The 26380-nt window shown below is 40.9% G+C and overlaps 1 protein-coding gene across 1 annotated transcript; it reads right to left on the bottom strand.

Moving 5' to 3' along the window:
• On the bottom strand, positions 1-22036 carry megf8 (multiple EGF-like-domains 8). Its single transcript, XM_056762261.1, has 44 exons — positions 21604-22036; positions 20120-20376; positions 19275-19438; positions 18794-19009; positions 18229-18409; positions 18054-18142; positions 17744-17957; positions 17451-17631; positions 15470-15615; positions 15183-15293; positions 14772-14923; positions 14563-14664; positions 14329-14476; positions 13902-14065; positions 13431-13634; positions 13124-13327; positions 12790-13032; positions 12519-12637; positions 12246-12377; positions 11363-11476; positions 11190-11273; positions 10841-11098; positions 10579-10763; positions 10095-10308; positions 9755-9995; positions 9524-9656; positions 9153-9406; positions 8950-9060; positions 8739-8857; positions 8252-8489; positions 7981-8152; positions 7725-7888; positions 7469-7604; positions 7161-7392; positions 6931-7057; positions 6054-6264; positions 5713-5927; positions 5422-5617; positions 5072-5240; positions 4801-4993; positions 4544-4714; positions 4318-4448; positions 4104-4236; positions 1-3449 (listed from the first exon to the last, which is right to left on the bottom strand). The coding sequence occupies exons 2-44, from the start codon at positions 20289-20291 to the stop codon at positions 1977-1979; spliced, it is 8616 nt and encodes a 2871-aa protein (XP_056618239.1). The 5' UTR covers positions 20292-20376; positions 21604-22036; the 3' UTR covers positions 1-1976.
• Positions 22037-26380: the final 4344 nt, after the last annotated feature.

Below are 26380 nucleotides of genomic sequence, written 5' to 3'. Positions count from 1 at the left end.
TTTGATAATATTTCATATTTTAATATGTCTGTCAATTGCAAATCATAACTGTAAATCAAGCAAATAACCATATTTACAGCACAGTCCCAGAAAAAGTTATCAAGTAAAAATATAAACCAATACAACACAAGGTCACCTGGTAAGCAGTTTATGGATGATATTTTATTAAAGACGAGTTGCTGTTATCCACTGAATCATCATAAATCTCAGTACTTAAAACTGTAAAAGCATTTGCAACTGTCTGAATAGAACGAAAGCAATTATTTCTTTACCATACATTAACACCCAAATCCATTTTGGTCTAATGCTTAATTTTCCTCACAAACATTTGTTCTGGTTTTACGCGAAACATTCACCAATTTTCAGGTTTACCCAAATCTCTGGATTTTACCCTAGAACAAATATATGGCTTTTCCTGGTAATCTTCACAAATACTATTTACATTAAATAACTGAAATGTCAAATAAACACTTTCGATAATATCTTATGATAAACCAGGGCTTTAATTCTCAAATAAAGAACTAAACAAATACCAGTCAAATAACTTTACAACAGACCATCCTCGAAAGAAACCAAAAAAGACAAATTAACGGAAACTCCATAGAAATGCTAATACTGTAACAAACTCCAAAAACACAATACATTTAAAAGGCTTTTTATAGTGTTTTCAGTGTTTCTCTTATTTTCCTTACTTTATATCATCTCACCAGGAGCATAATACATACTGTTGGAGCATAAAACTTTCATTGCACATTTAGTTCAATAGATCTCAAATATTTGGCTAACCATGACCCATCATAAAATTAAAATGAGAATGCTGCAGCAACCTAAATCAACCAATCCATTTCATTGATCATCAGGAGTTAAATATTGTTCCATAAGAGACAGCCAAACAACTGGCACACAGTTTAAGATACACTGTAGGTTTAGCCCATTGTCCTACAAAGTAGAAATAACAAAGTATTCAACAATTGGTAGAACTAACGTAGTGCAGGGTTGGAACGAAAAAAATTGTAATATCCTTCATTGAACGCATAATGTAAAAAAGCTTGAAAGTTCAATATGGGTTCGGTAATCAGCTTATTATATATGAACTAAATGACCTAAACTCAATACGATTGAATCCTTATTTTTCTAAATAAAACAGAATCTCCAGTTAGTCACACAATTATACAAATATCTGGTCAAGGCAAAGTGAACAAAGGCATTAATGCCAACATAAAGGACTGTAACAATAAACCGCCAAATGACAAAGTCTAACATGAATCTTAGTCTGAATATGTATAAAAATAAGCCAATGGCTCACCATGAAATTGACCTATTGACTAAATTCCATTTTGCTATATTACAAGAAGCATCACCAATCAATCATCAAGGCCATGACAAAACACCAGCTAATGAAAGCAATATAATGACGCTTTTTACAACTACTTGCCCTTCAATCATGTTTTGCACATTCAAGCGGACATGTTGCATTGTCTATTGGTTAAGATGGCAGCTCGGATTGTCTCATGAAGATAAAAAGCACATTTTGGTTCAGCTGCAAAGACAACATTTTCACTGGTTGATATGTCATGCCACAGTCATCGTCTTCACCTGTTGAGTTCAGTAGTGTATGTAGGACGCAAGAAGGATTCAGCAATAAAGCTGGAGATGTGAGTAGTGCATTGCATAAAGGTTGCTGCCTTGAGTCAATATGAACCTTTATCTGAATAGTGATAAACAAAAACAAGTAAACAACACCTAACAATTACAATTTATGTACAAATGTAATCACATTTCCCTTTAGTCACCTCATCCTTCCCCTGTAATAAATACTTCTCTTGTGGCCCCCACTAATAAAAATAACATAATATTTCTGCACTTTCCATTTAGGAAATATTTTCCTCAAACCAAACATCTCCTCATTATTCAAGCTTTCTTGCTTGCAGTTGTTTTGTGCCACGTTAATATTTCCATCCTATCTCTGCCATCCTTCACATGGCCATGGTGGTTAAATGCTGGTGACCCAGCAAGCCTTTCCGCCCACCCCCAGTGCCGGGATGCGCGCCCGCTCCACCATGTCCGCAATACTCCTGCAAGTTCTGTCGTAGAGTGACGAGCGCCGAACCCAAGCAGGCTCGGTTGGGCGCGAGAATTCCACCTGGCAGCTGTATGAGCACGGTGGCCACCCCAGCCATTCCATCATCAGTGGGCTCCAGCGTGATTGGGCCCACTTTGAAGGACGAGTATGAAAAGCCCATGAGTTGCGAAAGGAAGGGATCGGATCGGCAGAAATGCTGGTAGCTGCCGTGTGAGGACGGATGATGGTGGTGGTGATGCGAGGTCGGGTTGGTGGTGGAACTGGGAGCGTAATGGTGAGCATTCAAGTAATGTAGCGGAAGGTGCTGCCCATTGTTGCCTCCGCTTAGAGCAAGAAGGTGATGAGTGGCGGTGCCTGTGCCAGGGTCGTGCTTAAAGGGCAGAGCGCCAGGTCGTCCTCTTTGGCCCATCACCATACCCCCGAGTTTGCCCGTCCTGACGTGGGCTAAGGACACTGCACTACCCCCTCCGGCCGAAGGCAAGTAAACCAGCTGCGGCTCTTCGGGTTCTAAGTAGATGGTGAGTTTGGCAAACGGACGAGAGGCCATCTTGGTCATCTCTTGAATGTGGCGCCGCTGCTCACGGCGGAAGTCTAGGAACTGCTTGACCTTCCAGAGCAGCACGCAGACGGACAGAAACAGGAAGAAACAGGAAAAGAAGACTGAGAAGAAGACGAAGAGGTCGATGTGGGCCTGGTCCTGTCGTAGGAAGAGGAGGCCTTGAGACTCGCCGTTATGAGTGTCTGTGCCCACGCCACGCAGCGCAATGTAGAAACGGCTTGACTTGAGCGAGTGCACTTCATGTGGGAATGTAATGACTACGCGGTCCCGTACGGCACGTACAATCAACACCGTCTGTGGCTTGCATACCGTGATGTATGTTATGAGACCTTCGGTTCGTTCTTCCCGCACCTCACGTTCAGTACCTTGTGACTTTCCCGACTGCGGCGTGCCAACTAAGGGCGCAGAAGAGTTTGGGAACATCTTCATGGGTGACGGTGGGGCAAGAGGTAAATCCTTTTCTCCCCGTGCAGAGGTTGCAGAGTTGGCCTCGTCCTCGATCTTGATGGTATGGACACCCGTGTGACGGTCTACTTCCACAATAAAAGTGTCATGAGAGTTAGACACATAAACCTCCACTTCCCCAAAAGTGACGTCAATGGTGACACGAATATCCACGTTGGTAAACTTGGGCTGGGCTGAAAAGAACACAGTGCGACCCCTGAGCAGATTGCGGATGTTGGGCTCGTGGAAGCAGTTGACCTGTGATGTGGGGTCAAAGCAGCATTCACTGTCCACGTTGAACTGCCGGAAACATTGGCGACCATTCACTGGATTGCCGTTGAATGAATCTTTACATTTTGCACACTGTAAGAGAGCAGCAGGAACGAGAATAAATAGGGGATAAGATGTACAATATGAGAAGTACATGGGTCAAAAAATTAAACAAGAATGAAGCTCTTACAGACTCTACTAAAACTATTGTGTCCATATTGATTTGGGTTGATATTAGGGATGCACCGATAGCATTTTTTTAAAAAACCAAGTACGAGTACCAATATTTTTTAGCCGATACTGATGCCTGTACCTTTTCAAAACAAAGTGAGACTAATAAAATGGAATAGCTTCATAATTACAAACAACTCCACCTTAAACATATTATGACTAAATAACTGTAAGTGCTTGTATACATAAGTGTGCTTGCCTCCATATCTTCTTGTGTGTTAAACAGAACAAAGAAATGTATAAAGCAATTTTTCTGAGAATGTAGTCTATGGGGGCCAATAACTTTTTGGTGACAAGGATTTTCCTAAAATCTTTAAATATAAATGTATGCAGATTTTAAACAACTTGAAGGTGAGTTAATAAAGACGGATTTTACATTTTTGGGTGAACTGCTCCTTAAATAATAGTTAACAAAAATTGTTCCATAAAAAGATGTCCTCATTCAACCGATACATGATCTTATGATCTTATTTTTGTTATAATAAAACACCTGAGATTGTAAGAATTGGCTGTTACCTGTTGCCTGTAACAGTCCTTGCGGTCACTCTGTGGGTTGGTCAGACAGGACGAAGTTTCTGTGTTGTTCTGGCAGGGACAGCCTGTGCCATCATGTTCATTACAGGTGTCTGCATGGCCATTACACTGACATCTACAGACAAAAAATTGAAAAACGACAAATGAGACAAATGCAGATACTTTTTTTCTATTTCAAAAGTCCTGGTGCACTCACTTTTCACACTTCCCTTGCAGCAAGAAGTATCCACTCAGGCAGCTCTCACACTTATCTCCCACACTGTTGTTCTGACAGGTTACACAGACCGCATTGTCCTCAGTGGGGCCTTCTGTAGCCCACTGTTCAATCTGAGAGGCAGAAATATTCGAAGGAGTTAAGCCTTGCGGTAGGCATTCATATTCCGAATGCAGTAAGAGATTTGGATTTCTTAAAGATTGCTTACACTGTAACGGTCAAGTGGGTAGTCTTTTGTATTTTCCATTGCCATCCGATGCTCCTCTTTGGACAGACAGATGTCGCTGTTTCCTCTGCAGAACTCACGACAGGGACGACACATCCCGCCTCCCACTGCTGAGCCTACAAACAAGGGCTTACACTTTTCACAGTGCTGACCCTGAGAATATAAGAGAGAGCTTCAATTTCTCCACCCTTAAATTTTCAGCTGCTGTCCAGCTGAGACTTTTATTATTATGTTTTTACTTTTGTGTTATTCTTGCACTCCACGCAGGTGTCCAGCTGAGAGATGCTTTTACAGTTGCTGTGTTTGTTACAGCGGCACTGAGAGGAGCAGTTCTCCCCAACAAACCCAAAGTTACACTGACATTTTCCTGGAGACATGCAGGTGCCGTTAACACATCCCTGTGCACACACGGGCTCACACTGACCCGATACACTGTGAAAGACAGAACATGCTGTAACTAAACAAATATGTTAACTACAGGAAGAATAAAATTGAGATTATGAAATATACCTGCTGAGTACATAGCCCTGTCTGCAGGTGCAGTGGTAGCCGTCTGGCAGATCGTGACAGTCCTGTGTTTTATTACAGTGGTGGTGGTTATTGTTACACTCATCCTCCTCTGGGCAGTGCAGGAACGACCAACTATGGTTCAACTGTGGGCACAGAGCATCACTCACACCTGCAAAAGCAAATACACGTAGAAGACTTATTTTATTTTTTTGCCTTTTTTTTAGAAACATTGTTGTTGTCAGACAACCAACATGCCAAAAGCCACACAACACTTTATGCTTAAGCTGTAATTCCATGCAGCGCTCTTTCATCTCAATTATTTCAGGAAAGACAACAGGAGTAAAACATACCATTCAGTCCTCCCTGGAGACAGCCCCCTTCTCCATTCTTGCCACGGTTAGCGCACCAGCCGCACTGAGGTCTGGAAATGCACTGGGCGCATTGAGTGAGCTGGGAGCACTGGGGAGAACACGAATCTTCATCTGAGAGCAAACGGCCACACTGACCCGCCTCACAGCACAATGGAACAAAGGATGGACTCATGCACTGAAAGAGAACCAGAAAGAACAACAAAGTAAATTTCATTGTTTGGCGGAAGCTACAAAATAACCTTCTTTATATAAACCAAAGTTTGACTTTACCTGCTGCAGTGCCATGCTCCATACACAGCGCTGCCAACCACCATCAGACCCACGAGAGCTCAGACACTGATTGCAACTTCTGATTTCATGACACGGTTCAGGACAAGGCATTGGTGGAGAGGACTCCACTTGCATGGGAGAAACGTTAAGCAAAGCGTAGCTAAAACACGTCCAGTCGTACGTCGGGTTCACGCTCAGGATGCGTCTGGTCTCACCTGGACAATGGACAAAGAAACCAGAACTCTGAAGATGAGATGTTACATGTCTCGGTTATTTGTACAATATCAGTTTGGTTAAGTCACAACTTACAGTCCACAGGCTCAGCGTGTACTTGTTCTTACCTGTACGTTTGAACTGGCGGGTCCACATGCACTTCCCTGAGGCTGTGCATTTAGGGCAGTCAGAAGCCTCGCAGCTGGTCTCAGTACAGTTACTGGACAGAAAGATCTCTCTCTGGTTTATCCTGCAATCATGCTCTGATGTGCAGCTCACTGAGCTGCTGATACAAGCTCCCTCAGGACAGTTTGTGCACCACTTACATTGCAGAGCAGGCTGGGAAGAAAACAGAGAGATTTTCAGCATGCTGTTTGAGAGATATTGTGAAAATAACTTTAACTTAATTGTACAAATAACTCAATTCAGTCTTGACCATTACAAACTGAGATGGCGACAAAGAGGCCAATCCTACGCTTTGGTGAAATGAAGATTTTTTTGTAAAATTAATAGATTTTTCTTTTGTAAGATTAATAGATTTTTCTTTTGTACAAAAAATCATTAGGATATTAAGTAAAGATCATGTTCCAGGAAGATATTTTGTAAATTTCAAACACTAAACATATAAAAACAGTATTTTTGTGGGTGGATGGCCTGGTACAGTGCCTATGATTTACAACTTCAAAGGCAATTTTCTCAGTATTTTGATTTTCTGCACCCTCAGATTCCACAGTTTTAAACTCTTTTATCTCCGCCAGATATTGTCCTACCCTAACAACTCATACATCATACATACAACCTCAATTATTCAGCTTTCAGCTGATCAAAACATCTCAACTTCGAAAATGTACCCATAAGCTTGATCTTGTAAACATTTTGTTTGTCACAAATAAGTGTACAAAAAGTTTCAGATCAAAAGATTTTTAGGATAATGTGAAACATTTTAAAGAATAAACTTCATTCTACGATAAAGGAGTATTTGAATTATTTGAATGTTGGTCTTACCTGCACAGGGCTAGAAAATGTTTTTGGGTGGCGGGCCAGACACTCGCTGCACGTCTTGAGTCTGCGACACTGGTCTGGGGAACGAGGAGTAGGAGAGCAGGTGGTCTGACCATTAGTACAACCCAACCTATGACAAAATTATACAAACATGAGAGGGAAGTCTTGAGTGCACATTTGCCTACTGTGTATGAAGCTTGACATCTGCTTTAATCATCTGTTTTCTGTAATACCTTTCGGCAGTGTCTGATGAAGCACAGGTGCCCCTGCACCACACGCAGCTGCCCGTGCTACTATTACAGGCCTCAGGTGTAGGCAGCAGGATGCACGGGTCGGAGGGAAGGGAAAGAGTCAACAGCCGTCCCAGCGTCACTCCGTTAAAACCACCCGACATGAACAGGCGACCACCCCACCCAGTCATTGCCAAGGAAACAGAGCGGTTGACAGGTTCACCAACTGAGGATACTACAGAAATGGAGGTAAGAAGTGGTCATAAAAAAAAAACATCATTAACATATGTATTAAGATGTGTGACTGTTACCTGGTTGTATCCATGTATTACAGTTGATCTGGTACAGTGAAACTGTGTTGCTGTAATCTTCCTCTCCCGTCCTGCCTCCAACAATCACCATGGTGTCCTTTATTAAGGCTGCCGCATGGAAGAACCGAGAGAGAGGCTGGAGAGCGACAAGAGAGACGACACTGTCTGACTAGAGGTCAACCGATATGCGTTTTTCAGGGCCGATACCGATTATTTCAATGTGAATTAGACCAAAACATCATTCTTTTACAATTACCTTGTTTCCCTGAGAGGGCACCAGTAAGGACCAAGTAAGGTTAGGATAATAAAGACTGTAGAGTTCTCCAGATGGTTCTACAGCTTCAACGTGGAAACGGTAACCACCAAACACATACACAGCATCAGTTTGCTCATGATACACTGCTGAGTGGCCATAGAGACCTAAAAACATAAAGAACACAGCAAATAAATGTTGAAATATAGTACAGCAAACATCTTCAGTGACATCTTAAAATGTAGTGGTATGTCTCTACCAGTAGGGGGCGTGCCAGTGTGTGGGGCTACAGTCCAGTTGCCAGACTGAGGGCTGAACTCCAGCAAATGATGGTTAAATCCATTCTCTGGAGAGTAACCGCCGATCAGCAGAAAAGTTGAGCCTCTTCTCACTGTTAAAGTGTGACCAGCCACAGGGGGAAGCACTGAGCTCTAAGAACACAGGTCAGAGATGTTTACCATTTTAAACATGGGCAATACAGCTCAAGAAGAAAGAAGTACTGTAAAGTAGTGTATTTAGCATAGAAATACCTTATACTGCTTCCACATCAGACTGCTGAGGTTCAGACACCATGTGTCATTTGCGACACCTTTCTTTGTGACCCCACCCACTACGAACATCAAACTTTGAGAGGCTGCTTTGGAGCCAGAAAACGGGTCATGACTGAAAACCAGAGCAGAGGCATGATGGTACCGGGGCAGAGGCATTGAACCTTCCTCCAATGAATTGGTCAACATCTGAGTCCAGCGTCGCTCAGCCACAGAATATCTGGACCCGTCACAAGAGAAAACAACAATTATAAAAGGAGTTCACCTCAAATTAAGCCCACGTTGACTTTCCAAAATAGGAGTAAAAATTACTATGGAATGTCAATGGGAGGTTATTAAGTGAACTACTCCTTTAAACAAAACATATTTAACCTATAAAACAATCAACATAGAAATAAATAAGTACTTTGAACTTTTCTAATTATTGTCACATTCTGATTCAAGTCGTTTAAAATACACAGAACTTTACCTGTGTACGTTTCCCAGGATGCCCTGCGAGAGTGAAAGGCCTCCGTACATCCAAAGAGTGCCCTGTGCTCCAGATACCAGGGTGTGACCCATCCTCTCAAGAAACCGGTGTGCTTTATTCTGTAGGAGGGTAGAAAATAGATCAAACTCTAGCAAGAAATAACACAGTAAAAACAAAGAGACTATTCTACAGTCTTGAATTAAAAACTTACAGCAGAGAGCTGAGTATCGAGCAATGTTTCCCAGATCAGGCTATCCGAGTCTGAGATTGAAGAACAGTCAGATCCCGCCGAGCCTTCTGTACACACGCACAGGCCAAGAGTCTGCATGCAGATGGACAAGTTAAGGTTAAATCTGGGACGTCCTTAACATGAACCTGAACAATACAACAAGCATCAATGCGATTTTCACACACCATGTTGCAGATGCCTCGTCCTTCCTCTGCTCCACAATTTCCTGGACAGAAAGGTCGGTCACATTGAGGACCCCCAAAACCATGAGGGCAGTGACACAGCCCGTTAACACAATGAGCTCCAGCCTGGCACTCGGATGAGGTGACTACACCCTCTCCAGAGCTTCCGTTTCCACATCGCTTCACCCAGAATGAGGCATTAAAACCCTGAGCACGTCCCGAGGTAACATTTGCTTCAAAGTACACCGATATAACCCCTGGAGGAGAAGTAACAAACTAATATATCATCAAAATATTGTATAGAGTTGTCCCATCTTAGTGACGGAAAACATAATTATTCTGTCCCACAACTTATGATTGTTTTGGTCAAGCACCTGATGTAGCCTCAACCGTAAGTGGCTGCATTCTTGTTGTGCCGCAGAATGCTCCGATAAGGTTGTGGTCGGAGTGCACAACACCGTTGCTGAGGAACCTTGGCAGGCCATCAAACACATATACGTAAGAGTTCTGTCAGACAGACAAAATATTTTCAGGTCACACATTTTACCTGGTATTTTTCTATTTTATTAGAGTAATACAAATATTTTTCTCAATCATCTTCTCACTGTGCACTGTGTGTGTGAATCCGGGTGCCAGGTAAGGGCCACAGGTGGGCAAGACTGCCCTGGCATGCATGGCGCCAAATCCTGAGACACGGAGAGGACCCATAGGCAATGAGAGAGCCCACCATGACCACCGATAGCTCCATGCCAGCCCAGAGAGGAGGAGAGAGACAAGGGTGCAGAAGAAGGAGAGGAGAGCAGAACCGATCGGCCCTGACACTGTTTGAAACATGTGCCGTTGTTCCTATGCACGTTGAGAAAAACAACACTCATCAATGTAATCAGAAGGCTTATGTCTGTTTATCAACATTGCTAAACACAGCTCATTCTGAGTTTGACGTACCGGGGGTCTCCATAGTAGCCAGGAAGGCAAGTTTCACAGTGTGGGCCTTGAGTGTGATGGGTGCAGTAACACTGGCCTGTTTGGTTATGGCAGTAACCTTGGAGAGGGTCACCATGGCCATTACAATTACAAGGAATGCATCCTTCACCGCCTGCCAAGGCAGAACCAAAACTACCCGGCCTGCAGTGCTCACAGTGCGGCCCTGTAGTCCAGTCTGAAGAAGAAAACAATAAACAAAAGACTTTGCAAAACAAGAACTATGGAATATCAAATAATCATATAGATGCTAAAGGCTGAGTGTTTTTCTGCTTTTCCTTAGTGTACACCGTTGAATGTAAAACTGGACGATGTGATTTGACAAATACACACTATAACCCAGCAGAGTCATAAATCAAATGTACATGCACACACACAACACTTTCACAGACTCTCACAAGTCTAGAAAATCCATCTTAAAATAACATGCAAGAGGAGCGTTCTTTACCCTGGCACTGGTCACAGATCCCTGGAGCTGTAATACACGTGCTGTGGAAATTACATCCGCAGTCAACGTCACACTCCACCCCGCTCAAAACCAGAGTGGCAGGGTCTGAGGTCCAACCCAAAGAACACTCACACTCGAACCGTGGACTTCCGCTGCACCGGCCCTGACGGCACTCATTATAACATCTACATAATAAAAATAAATTTTAGCACATAACAAAAATAACCTCTGAAAATATTGTGACAGAAAGTAAACATCTCACGTCTGGTTGCAATGGTGCACCCCATCTCCCGTGAAGCCTCTCTCACAATGACACTCGTAAGAGGTCGGGGTGTTGACGCAGGTTGCAGAGTGGTGACAGGTATGTAAGCCCAGACGACACTCCTCCACATCAGGACACGATGGGTAGGACCAAACGGCATCTCCATCTCCCTCCATCCCTTCCAGCAGTTCTAGTTCCAACTCCATCTCCATCTCAAGTTCCATCAGCCTTGGGGGTGACAGAGTTTGAGGCTCAGGGCTGATGATGCAAAGAAAGGGGGCAGATGAAATGAGTGTTCTCACATTCTTAGTCTACAATAATAATCCTTAAATTATTGCTTTATCCTCACCTGCTGGCTTTAACTTCAGCTACAGTCATACTGCAGTTTATTGCAGAGGGGTCATCTATCCCACCCCAGTCACCCCTTAAACACCTGAGAGAAACCAGACGGGCAAGAACATAACAAAGAGATAAGAAGTCTTCAATGGATCTGAGGAGACTGGACATGTTTGTCTCTCCTACCTGCCGATGGTGGGGTTGTTGTAGTCTCCGCACCAGCCGCACTGAAACGTCTGCAGACATTCTGAACAGGTGGTTAGAGAAGAACACTGCTTACACTGAGGAACAGAGTGAACACTGGAGAGAGAGGAAGGTTTTTAAATAAGAGTGATTCAAGGCAAATAAAGTTATGTTTTATTTACTGTAGTAACTGATTAGATTGTTCCTCTTAACAATTTTGATTTTGTATTGTGGTATATTATAAAGAACGAAAGCCCTGAACCGCAAGGTAAAAAAGTCTTGAATTTAGTTTTCCCTTACATTCTCTCCTGGAGCCAAGGTCTTCCCCAAAACAATATACATTTTTTTGAAGAACATTATTATGAACAGAATAAAAAATATGACATCATAATTAATTACGAAGTCAAAATAAACTATGACATAATAAATGCTTTATTACGTCACAATTAACTATGAGATCATAATGGATTATTAGGTCAAAATCAACTGTGACGTGGCAATAGATCATAATGCACTTTTTTTTTTTTTTTTTTTTTAAGAAAATATCCTAAAAAAAACCTCTTCAAAACCTCTTTCTTCCCTCTTCAAAAAAATTTCTCTCTTCAAATTCTTTTTTCTCCACAAAAAAATGGAAGATAATTTTTTTCTAAGAGAATAAAAATAAAGAACACAAACGTTTTGAAGGGGGTAAAATTGGAATAAAAAACTGAAAATGAATAAAATAAAAATTTGATAAAAACTGAAAATGAAATGAAAATTTAGAAATTAAAAAATAGTTGGAAGAAAAAACAATTAGGAACGATTTTTTTTACATTGCGGCTCAGGGTTTCCATAACAAAGCACTACAGGTGACTGCTGTGTGTCAATTTCATAGCAGTTTTTTTACCTGTCATACCAGTCCCTGCACTCGCCATAAGGAAACTTTGTGAGATACGCAGCAAAGTAGAAACAGGTCCTAGCGGATTCACACCATGCACACTGACTAGAGTTAGACAAACATTCTCCACATGTCATCCTCCTATTTCGGACAGAAAAAGAGAGAAAGTGTGGATGATGAAAACAGAACCAGTCAATACCCTGTTGGAAGTCCTTCCCCGTCATCAGATATTGCATAAACTAAACAAATATTTCACAGGCAAGTTTATCACTTCAGACTCACTGGTTGCAAACTTTAGGACACCCTCCCGGTTCCCGGATGGAGCCCTCCAGTCTCCCACGGCGACTGCACAGATAATCTCCCTTCTTGCTGGAGTTGATCTGCCACTCACAGTAGGAATCCTGCAAGCATTCACAAACACAACAGAAACCCCACTGTGGCCTTACAGCAAACCAAGGTTGGTAAACAGATGTCTGACTGCACTCTGCTGCTATGGATCAAAAGAGTCTTAAATCAAAACAGTCCCTGAGACATATTGATGTGGATGTAGTACCTGAGTGCAGGCGGCACAGTCTCTGTACTCCTCACACAGTGTGCAATGCTGAGGGTTGAGAAGTAGGTGGCGTTCATCTCCCTGTGGGTCTATGCAAGGCTGCTGGTTGACCTCAGAGCGCAGAAAACACAAGTTCATGGTGGGACACCATCCGCAGGACTGATCGGACAGACAGGCCGAGCAAGAGCGGTATTCTGAACACGAATTGGAGCGGAATGGTTCGAGGAACAGGAAGGAGATCTCCTAAACAATGTTGGGAATGGAGGAAACAATTTAGGAGGCTGAAAAGATATTGGAAGTCTTCAAGTTGCTCTGTTTGGTTAAATACACTTACGCTACCCCCAGGTAGAGCTGTTCGGTTCCAGGTAAGTGCCATCTCACTAGTTTGTCCTGACGCAGAGTTATTCAGGTATCCCTCTGCTTGAATTAGGTACCAGTTTCCTCTTGTAAGATTCTGGAACAGACGAGAACCATCTGGCCGAGAAAGCATACGAATGTCCTTCTCCTCCTGAGCTGACCACCGTCCAAGCACATCAGTCTGCATAAAAGAGATTCATTTACAACACACTCGCAATCAAGCTGTTACATGCATAGACTCCATTTTTCCATTAAAACTACTACTTTTCTTAGCTTTTCCATACCAGTTGAAGAGAGTTGGGTCCAGCAGCCATTTGGGCAGTAAAGTGGAGCTTCTGAATTCTGGCCCACATGGCAACAGTTTCCTGCGGTGATGATGCATGAGGAGGAGCACCCCATAAGGGATGAATAAAACCCCGAAACTGTAGGGTCACATCCATCTCTGTAGAGGGATTAAGGATGATGGAGGTACTGCGCAAGATGGACACCTACACAAAGACACACAAGTGAGTGTAATATAGAGAGACATCCACATACAACAGATGGAGAGAAAAACAAAGGGAGAAAAGTAGGTGGGTGGCAGATGAGTAGAAATGAGATTACATCAACAACTTTATCAAAATGGTGAGAAAAAATTAAACCTAAGCAAAAAATTATTTAAATAAAAGTGAGAAAGCACATGTAGTGGCAATTATAGAGGCTCAGATCATACACCCAGAGAAGAGAGCAGGAGGTCAGGGAAGAGCCTGACATACCTTGTCGGGTTGTGACTGATTGCGTGGATGCTGGAAGGTGAGCAGGTGCAGTCCCGGGACATAGTTCTCGGTGCGACAGGAGGGGAGGGAGGTGAGGAAACGCGTGCGCTCCCCCCACCAGCCGTACGCCCCAGAGATCTGGTCCACGCGGCATGCACTGCGCTCTGCCAGGGGTCAAATGTACAATATTTACTCATGATATGCCAAAAAACGATGTAACTTAGGTCACTTGACAAAACCTATATTATCACAAAATGACTGCCAAGAAGGATCTACAAACACACTGCACTCAGTAAAAAAATATTTCACGGACGTTATAAAAGTGTCTAGAAATAAATATTTACTGAGAGATGTGTGGAAACACATCCACATCGTTGTATCAGTTACAGTTACTAATGTCGTGTGTTTCTGTTCCCTCTCTTTTTACCTGAAACGGGCAAGCAGGACTCATTCTGCACACACCAGCCAAATTCTCCAGAAACGCGCGGCAGAGAGTTTGGCACCCCGCTGAATACCAGACACGACTGGCAGTCCGACAGGAAACGAGCCAGACCTAGACATCCGGTGCTGCCACACTGTACACACACAAACATATAAAAGGAATTATTTAAATCTGATGTAGATCAGAAAAAACTGATCAGAAGTGGATAGGGAGTATTACCGGATTAGTGGGCTGGTATTCCCGGCAACGGCCCTCACACCAACTGCACTCTGGGTTCTTGAGGCACAAGCTTTCATCTGGAGCTTCAGCGCAAACCGTGTCCTGATAGACAGAAAAGCAAATCCACACACATGTAGATATACTAACATGTCCCAGTACAAGTGTACACAAATACTAAAGGAAATGAAAATACAATCTACAATGTGTACCCTGTCTCCTGGATCGCTGCTTACAAACAGTGGAACTTTATATGCGACAATGTCACTACGTGCAACTCCACTGTAACCCCCAGCAACAAGCAGCACACGGCCATCCATGACAGCAGTAACATGGGAATATCGGCCTCTTACTGATGCACCTCCTACAGGAACAGGAGAAGAAATCGGTCAAAAAATGAAAAAAATGATATCTGTCTCATCTCTGTTACCGATGATTTGTAATCTTGGAGACTCATGCTCGTAACAAAGCATACATTGCTATTATTTCCTAATAGAAATGATCTAAAGCGAGAAAACAGTTACATAAAGTACTTGAGTCCAAAACTTTAAAAGCTTATATTCGCCATGTATTCTAATCTCAGTCGGTATTCTCCTTCTCTCTCTCTGATAGCATACACTTACGATGACTTAGGTTTTCTCCAACAGACACCCACTGGTGGCAACCCAAATGATAGAAAAAGATCTCCTCATCGTAGCACTTCTCTTCTGTGTAATGAATATGCACATTCCCTCCTAAGAGACAAACAGGAATTATAAACATCACTCTCTCACCTCATTTAACACTGAATGGTTCATTAGTACCCACATGAATAACAGTTGAAACATTTTACATTCCATTCACAAAACCACAGACATGTATGATGTTTGATGTATGATGTGTTGCTATCTCGAAGGTGATCGGCATTTACCGTAAACCACCATGTAGTTGCCGATGACGGTGGCGGAGTGGAATGCTCTCTCCCTCGGGCCGCTGGCAGGAAAACGGGAGCGGAAGGAAGTCCAGAATCGCTTCTCCACATGGAATGCATCAGTTGTGTTGACACGCACGCTGAACCTGGTGGAGACATGGAGCATGGAGTGTTAAAGGTGGGGTGCCAGTGTTCCATGCAGTCTGACATCTTTACATGTTAAACATTCTCGCTTCTAATGCTTGATATGTCAAACTTGTCAAAAACTGAATTGTATGTATGACGTAGTATTTATGTGCTCGATACACTCCCCCAGCGTTCGTATGTGTTTCTGAAAGTATTTTTCAAACATGGAAATCCTTTTTGTAACAACTTTTCTTAGTCCCTTATTGGACAATTCTCCCACAAAAGCACGCCCACGTGTCAACCCGCCAGGGTGAGAAGAAAGAGCACGCCCACACATCAACCAGGAAGAGCGATAGAAGGAGCATGCACACACGTCAACCAGCTGGAGCAAGATAGAGAGAGCACATCGTTCGCAAAGTTCAGCTGTGTTTGTTTGTTCACTGCATTTCGGTGAGGAATGTTATGTAAACGGTGGATATAGCGCTGTATTTGGAGATCGTTTAAAACTGATAGATGAAGTTGTATCTGTCTTTAAAAATGTGATCAAACTAAAGATACAAAGTATGCAATAGTACTCTATAGGTTCTCAAGATTAATATGAAACTGCGTGTGTTACATCCGCTTTTAAGAAAATACAGGTAAACAAATCCTTTGAAATTCACTTTTCAAATGTTTTATGAAGAAGGGAACCGTGACGTTTTGAACAATAGCTTTTCTCTTTTTTTTCACGGACTTGAAAACTAAGTTCATCCACATGCTGTTTTGAATGACGTTTTCTTTTGAAGTTTTATGGCAGTTGGTGGACCGACTTTGGGTGCTTCTTCCGCTGTACGAGACTGCTGGTGAACAACACCCCAGATGGCAGAAAGTTAGCAAAAAACTAAGTGCGGCCGTTCAGAAAGATGATATGATTGGTCAATTTTACTGTCACTCAGAATGTATCCCTTTGATTGCAGGGCTCTAGCCTGCTATTGTGATCATTTTTTTGTAAATAATAACAACTTTATAAAATAACAAACAAAATTTTTCTTTGCATTTATTTTGGATTTATTGGGCTCACAGTTCACGAGTAGAGTACTTTTACATGTGGATGACCACCAAAGACCATTTTTGACCCAGGAGAAACCCTGCCTCTTAACCAATCAGGTTCGATTCGCCCCTCCCTTCCAGCATGCATTGCATAGATAATAAAACACAAGTGTCAAAGCGCAAATATAAAGTTGTCGGTGGCTAATTATTTTAAAAGACAGAGTGACAAATTAACAGAACAATTCATCAATCGAAGTCATTAGTATTACTATAAAAAAGGATGCGGCCAAATTGTAAGTTGGTGCGAACAACTGAGAAAGTGAGTTGCACCAGTGCGACCTGTGGGAAAAATGAGTCTAGAGCCCGATATTGATTTACTGTACTGTCAGCAGTATACTAATTAAAGTCCACCAATGTAAGCACGTGTTCGACTTTTGCAGCATGTGCAGGCTAACCAGACAGCGTATGACATCGCAGAACTGCGACTTCTCCGTTATCTTGAATAACTCTAGTGAGACTTGGAAATCTCACTTGTATAGAGTCATCGAACCAGGAAGTCAAACATACATAACTAATAAGGAAAATCGACTGACTTTTATAGAAAATATTATTTAATATTAATTAGTTAATATTATTAGTTTTATAATATAATTTTTTACAATAGTTTACGTCATCACAGAGGGCCTAGAGGGTTCCCTACTGGTTTTACGACGAATACAGCATTTACATTTTGACCGTACCTAATAAGCTCAGAATGTAGCTGTTGTCCTGTTTCTCCAAAAGCATTCAAAAGTGTGTATTAAAATGGTATGTATTACTGTTATACCTAGCAGTAGTAGGTCTGTGTCCCCCATACACCAGCAGAGTTTTGGAAGGGGCATGGTAGACCATGCTGTGTCCTGCAGTAGCTGGTGGTTTTCCACCAGTAGGCTGAACCGTCTCCCAGACGTCATCCCACATCCGAAACCGGTACAGAGATGATGAGAACATGTCCTCTTCTGTCCGCCCTGAAAGAAACAAACCAATAATAGACACACAGGAAGAGTAGAAATCAATCAATACATTTTTGGCAACACTGAAAATCTGATCCCTTTTGATGTCCAGCAGATGTTTACTCACCCCCAAAAATATACATATAATTATCTACTATCGCTGCAGCATGATTTGCCAGCCTGGGAGCCCCTGGAGCGTTTGATTGGCCTAACTGCTGCCATTCATCTTGCTGTGCACGGTAGAGCCAGACATCACTAGCCAATGAGTGGTCCGCAAGCTCACCGCCATAGATGACCATGTTGCCTTGCCATACAATTGCTGTATGGGAATGACGAGCAGCCTGATACCAAGAGATACATAATTTAAGAGATCAATAAAATCAAAATATATAACTAAAATTATATTATAACTTGAAATAAGATAAAAATGAGCTCACTGGGCAATAGGAATGTGACATCTGTTCCCAATAATTAGTCGAAAAATTGTATGTAACAAGGTCCCCCAGTGCTACATTCAGATCAAACCCTGAAAAAAAATCAAGTGAAAGTTCTGAAATAAAGAACCTGGACATGCGGGTTATATAAGGAGTCTAACATCTGCATAATGTTTACCTCCGAACATGTACATGGTTCCTGTGGAAGGAAGGTACACCCCAGCAGAGGCTGTGCGAGGGGCAATCTCGACATCACCTTGGCTCACCTCCCACCACTGCCCAGCCCCGCTATTGTCTCGAAGACCCAACTGACAGTTCTGCCCCACAAAGCCTGGGCTGCAGATACAACGCTCTCCCCTCTGTAATAGAGACAGGGAGGTAAGGTGAACCGTTCAAACAGCAAAACATTCAGACGCGGAAACAAATTAGGAGACCGTTTCAAAGAACGTTTTCAGTTTTAGGTAGTTTATGCGTTTAGGTAGACTTATTATTTTTGTTTCATTCTCCTAACAATATTTCTCCCAAATTTCACATAAAATGAATGTTACTATTTGCAGAAAATGAAAAACAGGAAAACATGTACAGAATACAAAAAAGATGCTCTGTATTTTATGTTGAAATTAAATAAACACTGGACTGGAATGGCCACTATATCTAGAAATGCCGATTAAATAATACCTGGAGTGGTCTCGCAATTTTTTCCACGTCTGTGTGTTACTTGGCTACAGAAAAAAATCACCTACTTTATCACAGTGACCGTGCTCGTGTTGGGTGCAGACTTGGGAACAAAGAGGGGTGTTGCAGTCCATACCCCCCCAGCCCTGATGGCACTGACAGCGGGCAGTAGCCACATCACACCTCCCATGACCACCGCAGTCTCCAGGACAAACTGAAAATGTGTAGGTGGCATTGAAGCCCAGCAGGTTGTAGTTTGCGTCACTGAAGAGGTGGAGCAGCATCTTGCAAATAGAAAGAGAAGAAAGATTAAGAAAATATCATGAACGTTGGGGAACACCGTGAATGTGAGGAAAGAGTCAGACAGTGATCAATAACCCAGCAGTCTAGCATTGACGTACTTTGTTATGATTCTTATCATTCTTATAAAATCAACGCAAACTAACATAAATGGAAACTACGTACTATGAGCATTCCTTCAGAAATTTACATCTACAGAAAATTTGAGCAGGTAAAACACATGGAAATATTTGATATTTGTGGGCTCACCTTCCCAGACTTGGCCTCTATTGGTTGTGGTAAGGTTTTGCCACTTAAACTCGCCAATAAGGGGCTCTGGTAGGAATCTCCATCATAGACAAATAGATAGTCATAGGTGCACTCCGTGTCCATAAATGTAAAGTTGAGCACAATGCGATGGTTTCTGCTGGGAGCTGAATGAGACAAAGGAGGTCACATTGCTTATAAAAGGAAATAATAAAGTGTTTCCCAATATTTCCTAGTCATACACATTCAGAAAAACAGCAAATTATGAAATTTGCCTAGTTGAAGGTAAAAAAGGCATAATATAGGGGTTGAAAGGTAAAAGAGCATTAAAGGGATAGTTCACCAAAGAAATTACAATACTTTCTATTATTGAATCACCTTTATGTTGTTTGAAACCTATATATGACTGTTTCTTCTGTGAAGCACAAAACAAGATAATGTGAACAACAGGGGCCTCCATTGACTACCATTGTATGGACAGAAAACAAGAGACAATTCTTAAAACTTTCCCTTCCGGTTAAACAGAAGAAAGAGTAACATACAGGTTTTGAACATGACGGGTGAGTAAAGGATGACAGTTGTTATTTTTGTGTGAATCATCCCTTTAATCTTTTACATGGTTTTATAGATAAACTGTTCACTCTAACAATAAGACATTATAAAATGTTTATGATTATAAATATTCTAGTGCTCCCAATTTACTACAACAGATCCTAAAAAATATCAAAACTAATTCATTAGTCTAAAGTTCAATTCCAAACAAACTCTGAAGAAAACAGACATTTCTACTGTATGCAAAAATCTACATTCGAAAGTCCTCACTACACCCTGCAGCTTTTGACACCAACCCTTTATAAGCCACTCGCAGTTCCCATTGACAGAGTAGTTTCCTGGGCCATCTGTGACATATCCCGGGACACCTTTCAGTATCTGCCTGTGCCCCTTACAGTCCCCTGCCCGGGCTGAAGGGATCAGAAGCACCAGGAAAGGCAGCAGGAGAGTTGGGATGTGAGAACACATCCTCTCCTTCACCCACACTGGGCAAAATGAGAAAAAAAGATGTACTGGAGCAGTTAAAAGCTTAACTTGCTCACAGTTGGGAGACCTAAAGAAAAGAAAATAAGACACATCAAACATTCAGAAACTAATCAATGAAGCAACATTCAAAGTACTTGAGTGTTATTTTTGTGTTATATTATTTTTAATTTAGATAGGCAAAACAAAATAGGGATGCACGATTAATTATCGGCCACATCGTTATCGGCTGATCAATAGTAATTTTCTAACATTATCGGTATCCGCCGATATATTATAGCCAATAAAATATAAAAAATATACTCTGGTTAAAGGGGTCATATGGCCTGAATTTGTGTTTTTCTGTGTCTTTATTGTGTTATAAGTTGTCCATGCATGTATTAGACACGTTATTAGACACAGTATTTATGAATGTGTAAATTATAGGAACAAAAGCATTTTGTTTGAATCAGAGCGCTGTCTGAATGCTTTCTGCCTTGAGACCGGTTAGACATGCGGCTATTAAGAACATGTTTCAGGAATGCTCTGGAAGAACATCCATAATTAGTTTATTAAATAATAAACATATCAGAAGTTTGAAGGTTAAAGAATCGTTAACTAGTGTAAAGTAGGCTAAAGTATACATGATTTTCAGGGGAAAAAACACTTTTGTTTTCTGCAGTGAATGTTTTCAAATAAAAGCAGATGTCCACTTTTTGCCTTTTGTTTCAGTCTTAGGGAATTTTGTATTAATATGTAGATATTGTATATAGGCCAAAATGTACATATCGGTGCATCCCAAAAACAAACTCAATTCCAAAAAAAGCTTTATTTAGATAAGCTGTCATTGAAAACATACAACAGAATCAGAAATATTAACTCTGATAATATTTACTGCAAATCTGACAGCACTTATAATAATGATTAAAAAAACTGAAACTGTGAAACCAACGAACATCTGTATTTGTAAGGCCTTTCGAGATTTCTCCTTATTATCTCCAATTATATCCAGTGGTTTAGCTTGAATTTAGCTGACATTACCATAACAAAATAGGGCTCAGCTAACGGTTTGCTGTTGCACTGACATCATATTATGTAGCTGACTGTAAATACATTTTGGATGACGTGGTTATTCCAATGTTTCATAACAATGAACCCCTGTATAATGTCATTTAGCATCTATTAATTCATATCAAACGAAAAAACGACCCTACTGGCAACACGCTAAATGCCATCCGTTAGCCGAACAAGCTAACAGTGGTTAGCCATGTCTACCGCAAGAGCTATAGGGAAGATCGGTTTCTGTTCATATACTCACCAATTCGCAAGCAATGGTCCCCATGTTTATAAAGTATCAAGGTATTGGCGAATTACATCCTGATCTAGATAAATAAAAACGCGTTGTGCGACGGTCCTGTCCCGTCGACGTTATCGTTGTGCAGCAGCGCAGGCTGCAGTTGGACGCTGCTGAGCCAGCGCGAGACCACCGAAGATGCAGATATATGGGCTGCTGGAAAAAGGCCTTGAGCCGCGCTCACAGGATGTGTTTATTTGCCGAACACGTCTGCAGATGTAAATTGTGAGAACGTATGCATCCCTCGCAGTTCAAATCCTGGTTAAATACAATAACTTATCCAACATTAATGCATCCAGCGCCTGGGACGTGTCTGATGCTGTTCATTTGTGTGTGGTGATACTGTTAGTGTTTGTTACGTGCTTCCAGATGGTTGTCAACAACACAAAGCCTGAGAGCGTGCTGATGGGCTCTCTACTGGTCTTTGGCAGTATTGCAGTCTCAAATTGTGGGGAAAGAACAATATTATCCGACTGCAATACTGGAGGCCGCAATTCCAAGAGGAGGGTCTGGCTGCAGACCGGATGCACTCTCAGACCAGATGCACTGTCAGCGGCGCATGCGCACTCCGACACATGCAGTCTCAGCCTCGCATGCGCACTCAAACAAACGCACTGTCAGACACGTGTGTGAATTAAATGCACCTACAGGCCAATTATAAGTATATTTAATTAAATTAAATATTCAATTTATTTATTTATTTATTCTCATACAAGATTAAGTCGAAGTAAAAGTGTTATTATGAATTATTTGACAAATATAATCGAAAACGTTCTTTAACATTATCAGACGAATGTTGTAAGTATATTGATTTCATTCATACAGTATTAGATAGATGTAAAGTATCGTTTCAATATATAAGATAAAGTTTTCGAAACCTAACTTAATCCTTATAATCAATGGTAGATATATCGCATCTATGATACTTGGTTAACGATACATGTTATTCATACAGTAATTTATTTAAGAACTAACGTTATCTAAATTAATTTTGTAGCGTTGCTTGAAAACTCACAGGAAAGTTTGTAGGTGACCTGCACTAAATAGTTATTTTTTAATGTGTTTCTCAAAATTATTTAATATGACGTTGAAATCTATCAAATATAGTGATTTAACGATTCACTCAGCTCACGGTGCGATTTATTCAAGATTTATTTTTACAAAATGAACAACTTCCCTAGTATTATTTCTAAAATGCTTCACCTTTCTTTGTATAATAAATTATGTTTTATTTCAAACAACAAAACTAACCTGCAATTTTAAAACAAATGAATATTAGAACAATTATTTTTATATAAAGAAAGGTTTTATTTAGTCATGTATTTTCATTATTAGTGTAGATGCTCATTAATGTATTTCAGCTATAATTATAATAAATACCTGGCCTTGAACCGAACCACCAGTATTCACGGTACTCTTAAAAAGCAGTAACCTTAAAAAATTTAATAGAATCTTACAGTTCACTTCGTGAAATACGTTAGAGCGTGCATGTGACGAGTGCGCATGCGCGGCTGAGAGTGCATGTGACGGGTGCGCATGCGCGTCTGACAGTGCATGTGACGAGTACGCATGCGCGGCTGACAGTGCATGTGTCTGAACCACCAGTATTCACGGTACTCTTAAAAAGCAGTAACCTTAAAAAAAATTTAATAGAATCTTACAGTTCACTTCGTGAAATACGTTAGAGCCTGCATGTGACGAGTGCGCATGCGCGGCTGAGAATGCATGTGTCTGACAGTGCATCTCGTCTGCAGCCAGATGCTATTGAATTCCAACGACCTGGACTTCTGCGACCACACTTCTAGGGCCCTATTGCTCGGGACAGCGCCACCTACCGAATCGGACTTCGTAAAACCGCAGACCCAAGGACCCGTTTTTGAGGACCGAAAAAAGTGCACTAGACACAGGGATGGGCATAAATACATGTAAATGTATTTAAAATACAAATACAAAATACTGTGTGGAAAAGTGTATTTAAATACAAATACAAAATACTGTGTGGAAAAATGTATTTAAATACAAATACAGTATTTTGTATTTTGAAAATACACAAAATACATGTGAAATTGGTGATTCAGTGCAGGTACCCCTATTAGGCTAAAATCTATCTGGGCCTATTCTAAATGCCAAAAAGCATGATGTGTTTAACTGCTAAGAAACTTTCGTTTTCATTTTATTTACCGCTTCCCTTCCCCTTCCCTTCCCTGCCTGGTAGGAAATACATAACTACAAAAAAAGACACTTTATAAAATGTTTTATTTTATTATGTTTTATCACCCACGGTGGCTTAACGGTTAGCACGTTCGCCTCACACCTCCAGGGTTGGGGGTTCGATTCCCGCTTCCGACTTGTGTGTGTGGAGTTTGCATGTTCTCCCTGTGCCTCGGGGGTTTCCTCCGGGACTCCGGTTTCCTCCCCTGGTCCAAAGACATGCATGGTAGGTTGATTGGCATCTCTGGAAAAATTGTCCGTAGGGTGTGAGTGCGTGAGCGAATGAGTGAGTGTGTGTGCCCTGCAATGGGTTGGCACTCCATCCAGGGTGTATCCTGCCTTGATGCCCCGTGACCCGAGGTAGTTCGGAAAAGCGGTAGAAAATGGATGGATGGATGTTTTATCACCATCATAACTTCAAACTCAGTAACAAAAATAGAAAGTTTGTCTAAAATAAAAAATAAATAAAATTAGAATATGGCATTATTCAACCAAAGGTTGTTTTTTTTCTACTAAAAGCTAAAGATTTTGTGTGGTGTATCATTAATCAGTGTCATCACAGATGCACACAATCAATACAGATTGTTGGGTTGTAGCTACAGCTGAAGCTCACGTGCATGAATGTTAGGGCTGGGGAAGGGCGTGTCTGGCCTGAATTATGTTGGTTGATGCACGAAAACACCATGATAAAAAGGTTGACTGGCTCAAAGTATTTTGAGTATTTTGAAAATACAAAAATACTCATCTTAAATGTATTTAAATACAAATTACATTAGATTTTTCCAAAGGCTTTAAAATACAAAATACTATTTTGTATTTCAAATACGTATTTTAAATACATGTATTTGAAATACTGCCCATCCCTGACTAGACAGTGGGTCTCATTCGTGAGAAGTTCAAATTTGCGAATAAATACGAAAAATCTACGCAATTATTAGTCAATGAGACCCATTATTATAGTTTATTAAAAATGTTTATTACACCCCAATACTACTTTATTTCATACATTTAAACCTTATTGCTGACGGCTTAATGTTGAGTAATTATTGTGACTAACTTATATAATAACAAATTGAGTAAAATAAACAATAAATCATGGTAAAGCCTTTTCAGTCACTAGATTAACCACATTTCAAGTACACAGTGAAGACACAGGATGACTCATGGTAGATTTAAGATTATGTATATTTTATAAAATAACAAATTAACAGTTGAAAAATGTGTACATGAACCACATTTATGCACCACTTCATTAATGACCTACTTCAAAGAGGAAAAAAGGAGAGAGAGAGAGAGAGAGAGAGAGAGAGAGAGATAAGCAAATGAAATAATGAACATTCAGTTGAACATGTTCGACACTCTTATTATAAATTTCATATTAAAAAGATCTTAGTGACCACAAAGGCCGAAGGCTATAACGTTATATGATAATTGTATTTATTAATCTTTGTTATACTATTGCCTGCACTGAGCCCTGTCCTTGAAATCACTTATAGGCTTCACAGTCATTTACATGACAAAATCTATCAAGTGATATTTTAACAGTCAATTATTATGATGTCAAATGTAAAAATCAATATTATAAAATGAATGTCAAAATTAAGAGACGTTAGATTTAAACCATTAACATTAATTTAAATTACCATACTCAATAAATCAAGCTACAGTTACGCCAAACGAATATACTTAAAACTCTTTTTACAGCATTAGAAGCTTATATTTTGGCTATATAGTGCATTCAAAACTATTAACCTTCTCACCTCGGCTACATTAACTTTCCAATTTTTTTTTTATGTTAAACGAAAAAAATATGATTCACATTTGATAAACCTATGCCCGGTTGCATAAAGCACAATAAGTTTTCCCCTAAGTTCGACACTTAAGGGGTGATTTCCCTTTAAGAAAGACAATAGGGGAATAACATAATTAAACTTAAGGTATATTTAAAGGCACACTTAATGGAAAATTACACTTAAGGTGCTTTATGTAACCGGGGCCTAGGATCCTAGAAATGCGTCCCCCGAAATGCGGTCCTAAATGTTTAACCTCCGGGTTTGCAGGCAGATGGGGGTCCACATCTGCAGGTCGGAGAAATGAGCGTGCCGAAAGGTGGAGGCGTACCGAAGGTCTTTTCAATTGGTCGCGAAGCTGCCTGTTCCACATCAACTTTAACGCTGTTAGCCTACATCTAAATCCACTTTTTGATTGTGGCTTTTATGTATCGATGATTTTATTTAAGAAACCAAGAATCTGCAGTTGATTTATAAAGATACCAGTGCCAGCAAAAAGTATTGCCCGCTGCCTTAATTTTACTTAAGTGGTAAGAGGATTATTAGCGTAGTTTTGCTTACATTTCATAATGGGCAATCTTTGGTCTGATATTTGTTTCGAGAACAATCATTTTAACTGAGGTCAAAGTTTCATACGGCCTAGATGTATGAATTTATAAGTTAAACGTTGTCTTGGAGAACTGCCTGTTTACTTTTGAGTTTTGACTAAATTGTTTTTCCATATTGTGCAAAGTACTTCT

The sequence above is a fragment of the Triplophysa dalaica genome, chromosome 12 (assembly GCF_015846415.1).
Source record: "Triplophysa dalaica isolate WHDGS20190420 chromosome 12, ASM1584641v1, whole genome shotgun sequence".
In the NCBI taxonomy this organism is placed as follows: Eukaryota; Metazoa; Chordata; class Actinopteri; order Cypriniformes; family Nemacheilidae; genus Triplophysa; species Triplophysa dalaica.
This window is presented reverse-complemented; position numbering and strand designations above follow the sequence as displayed.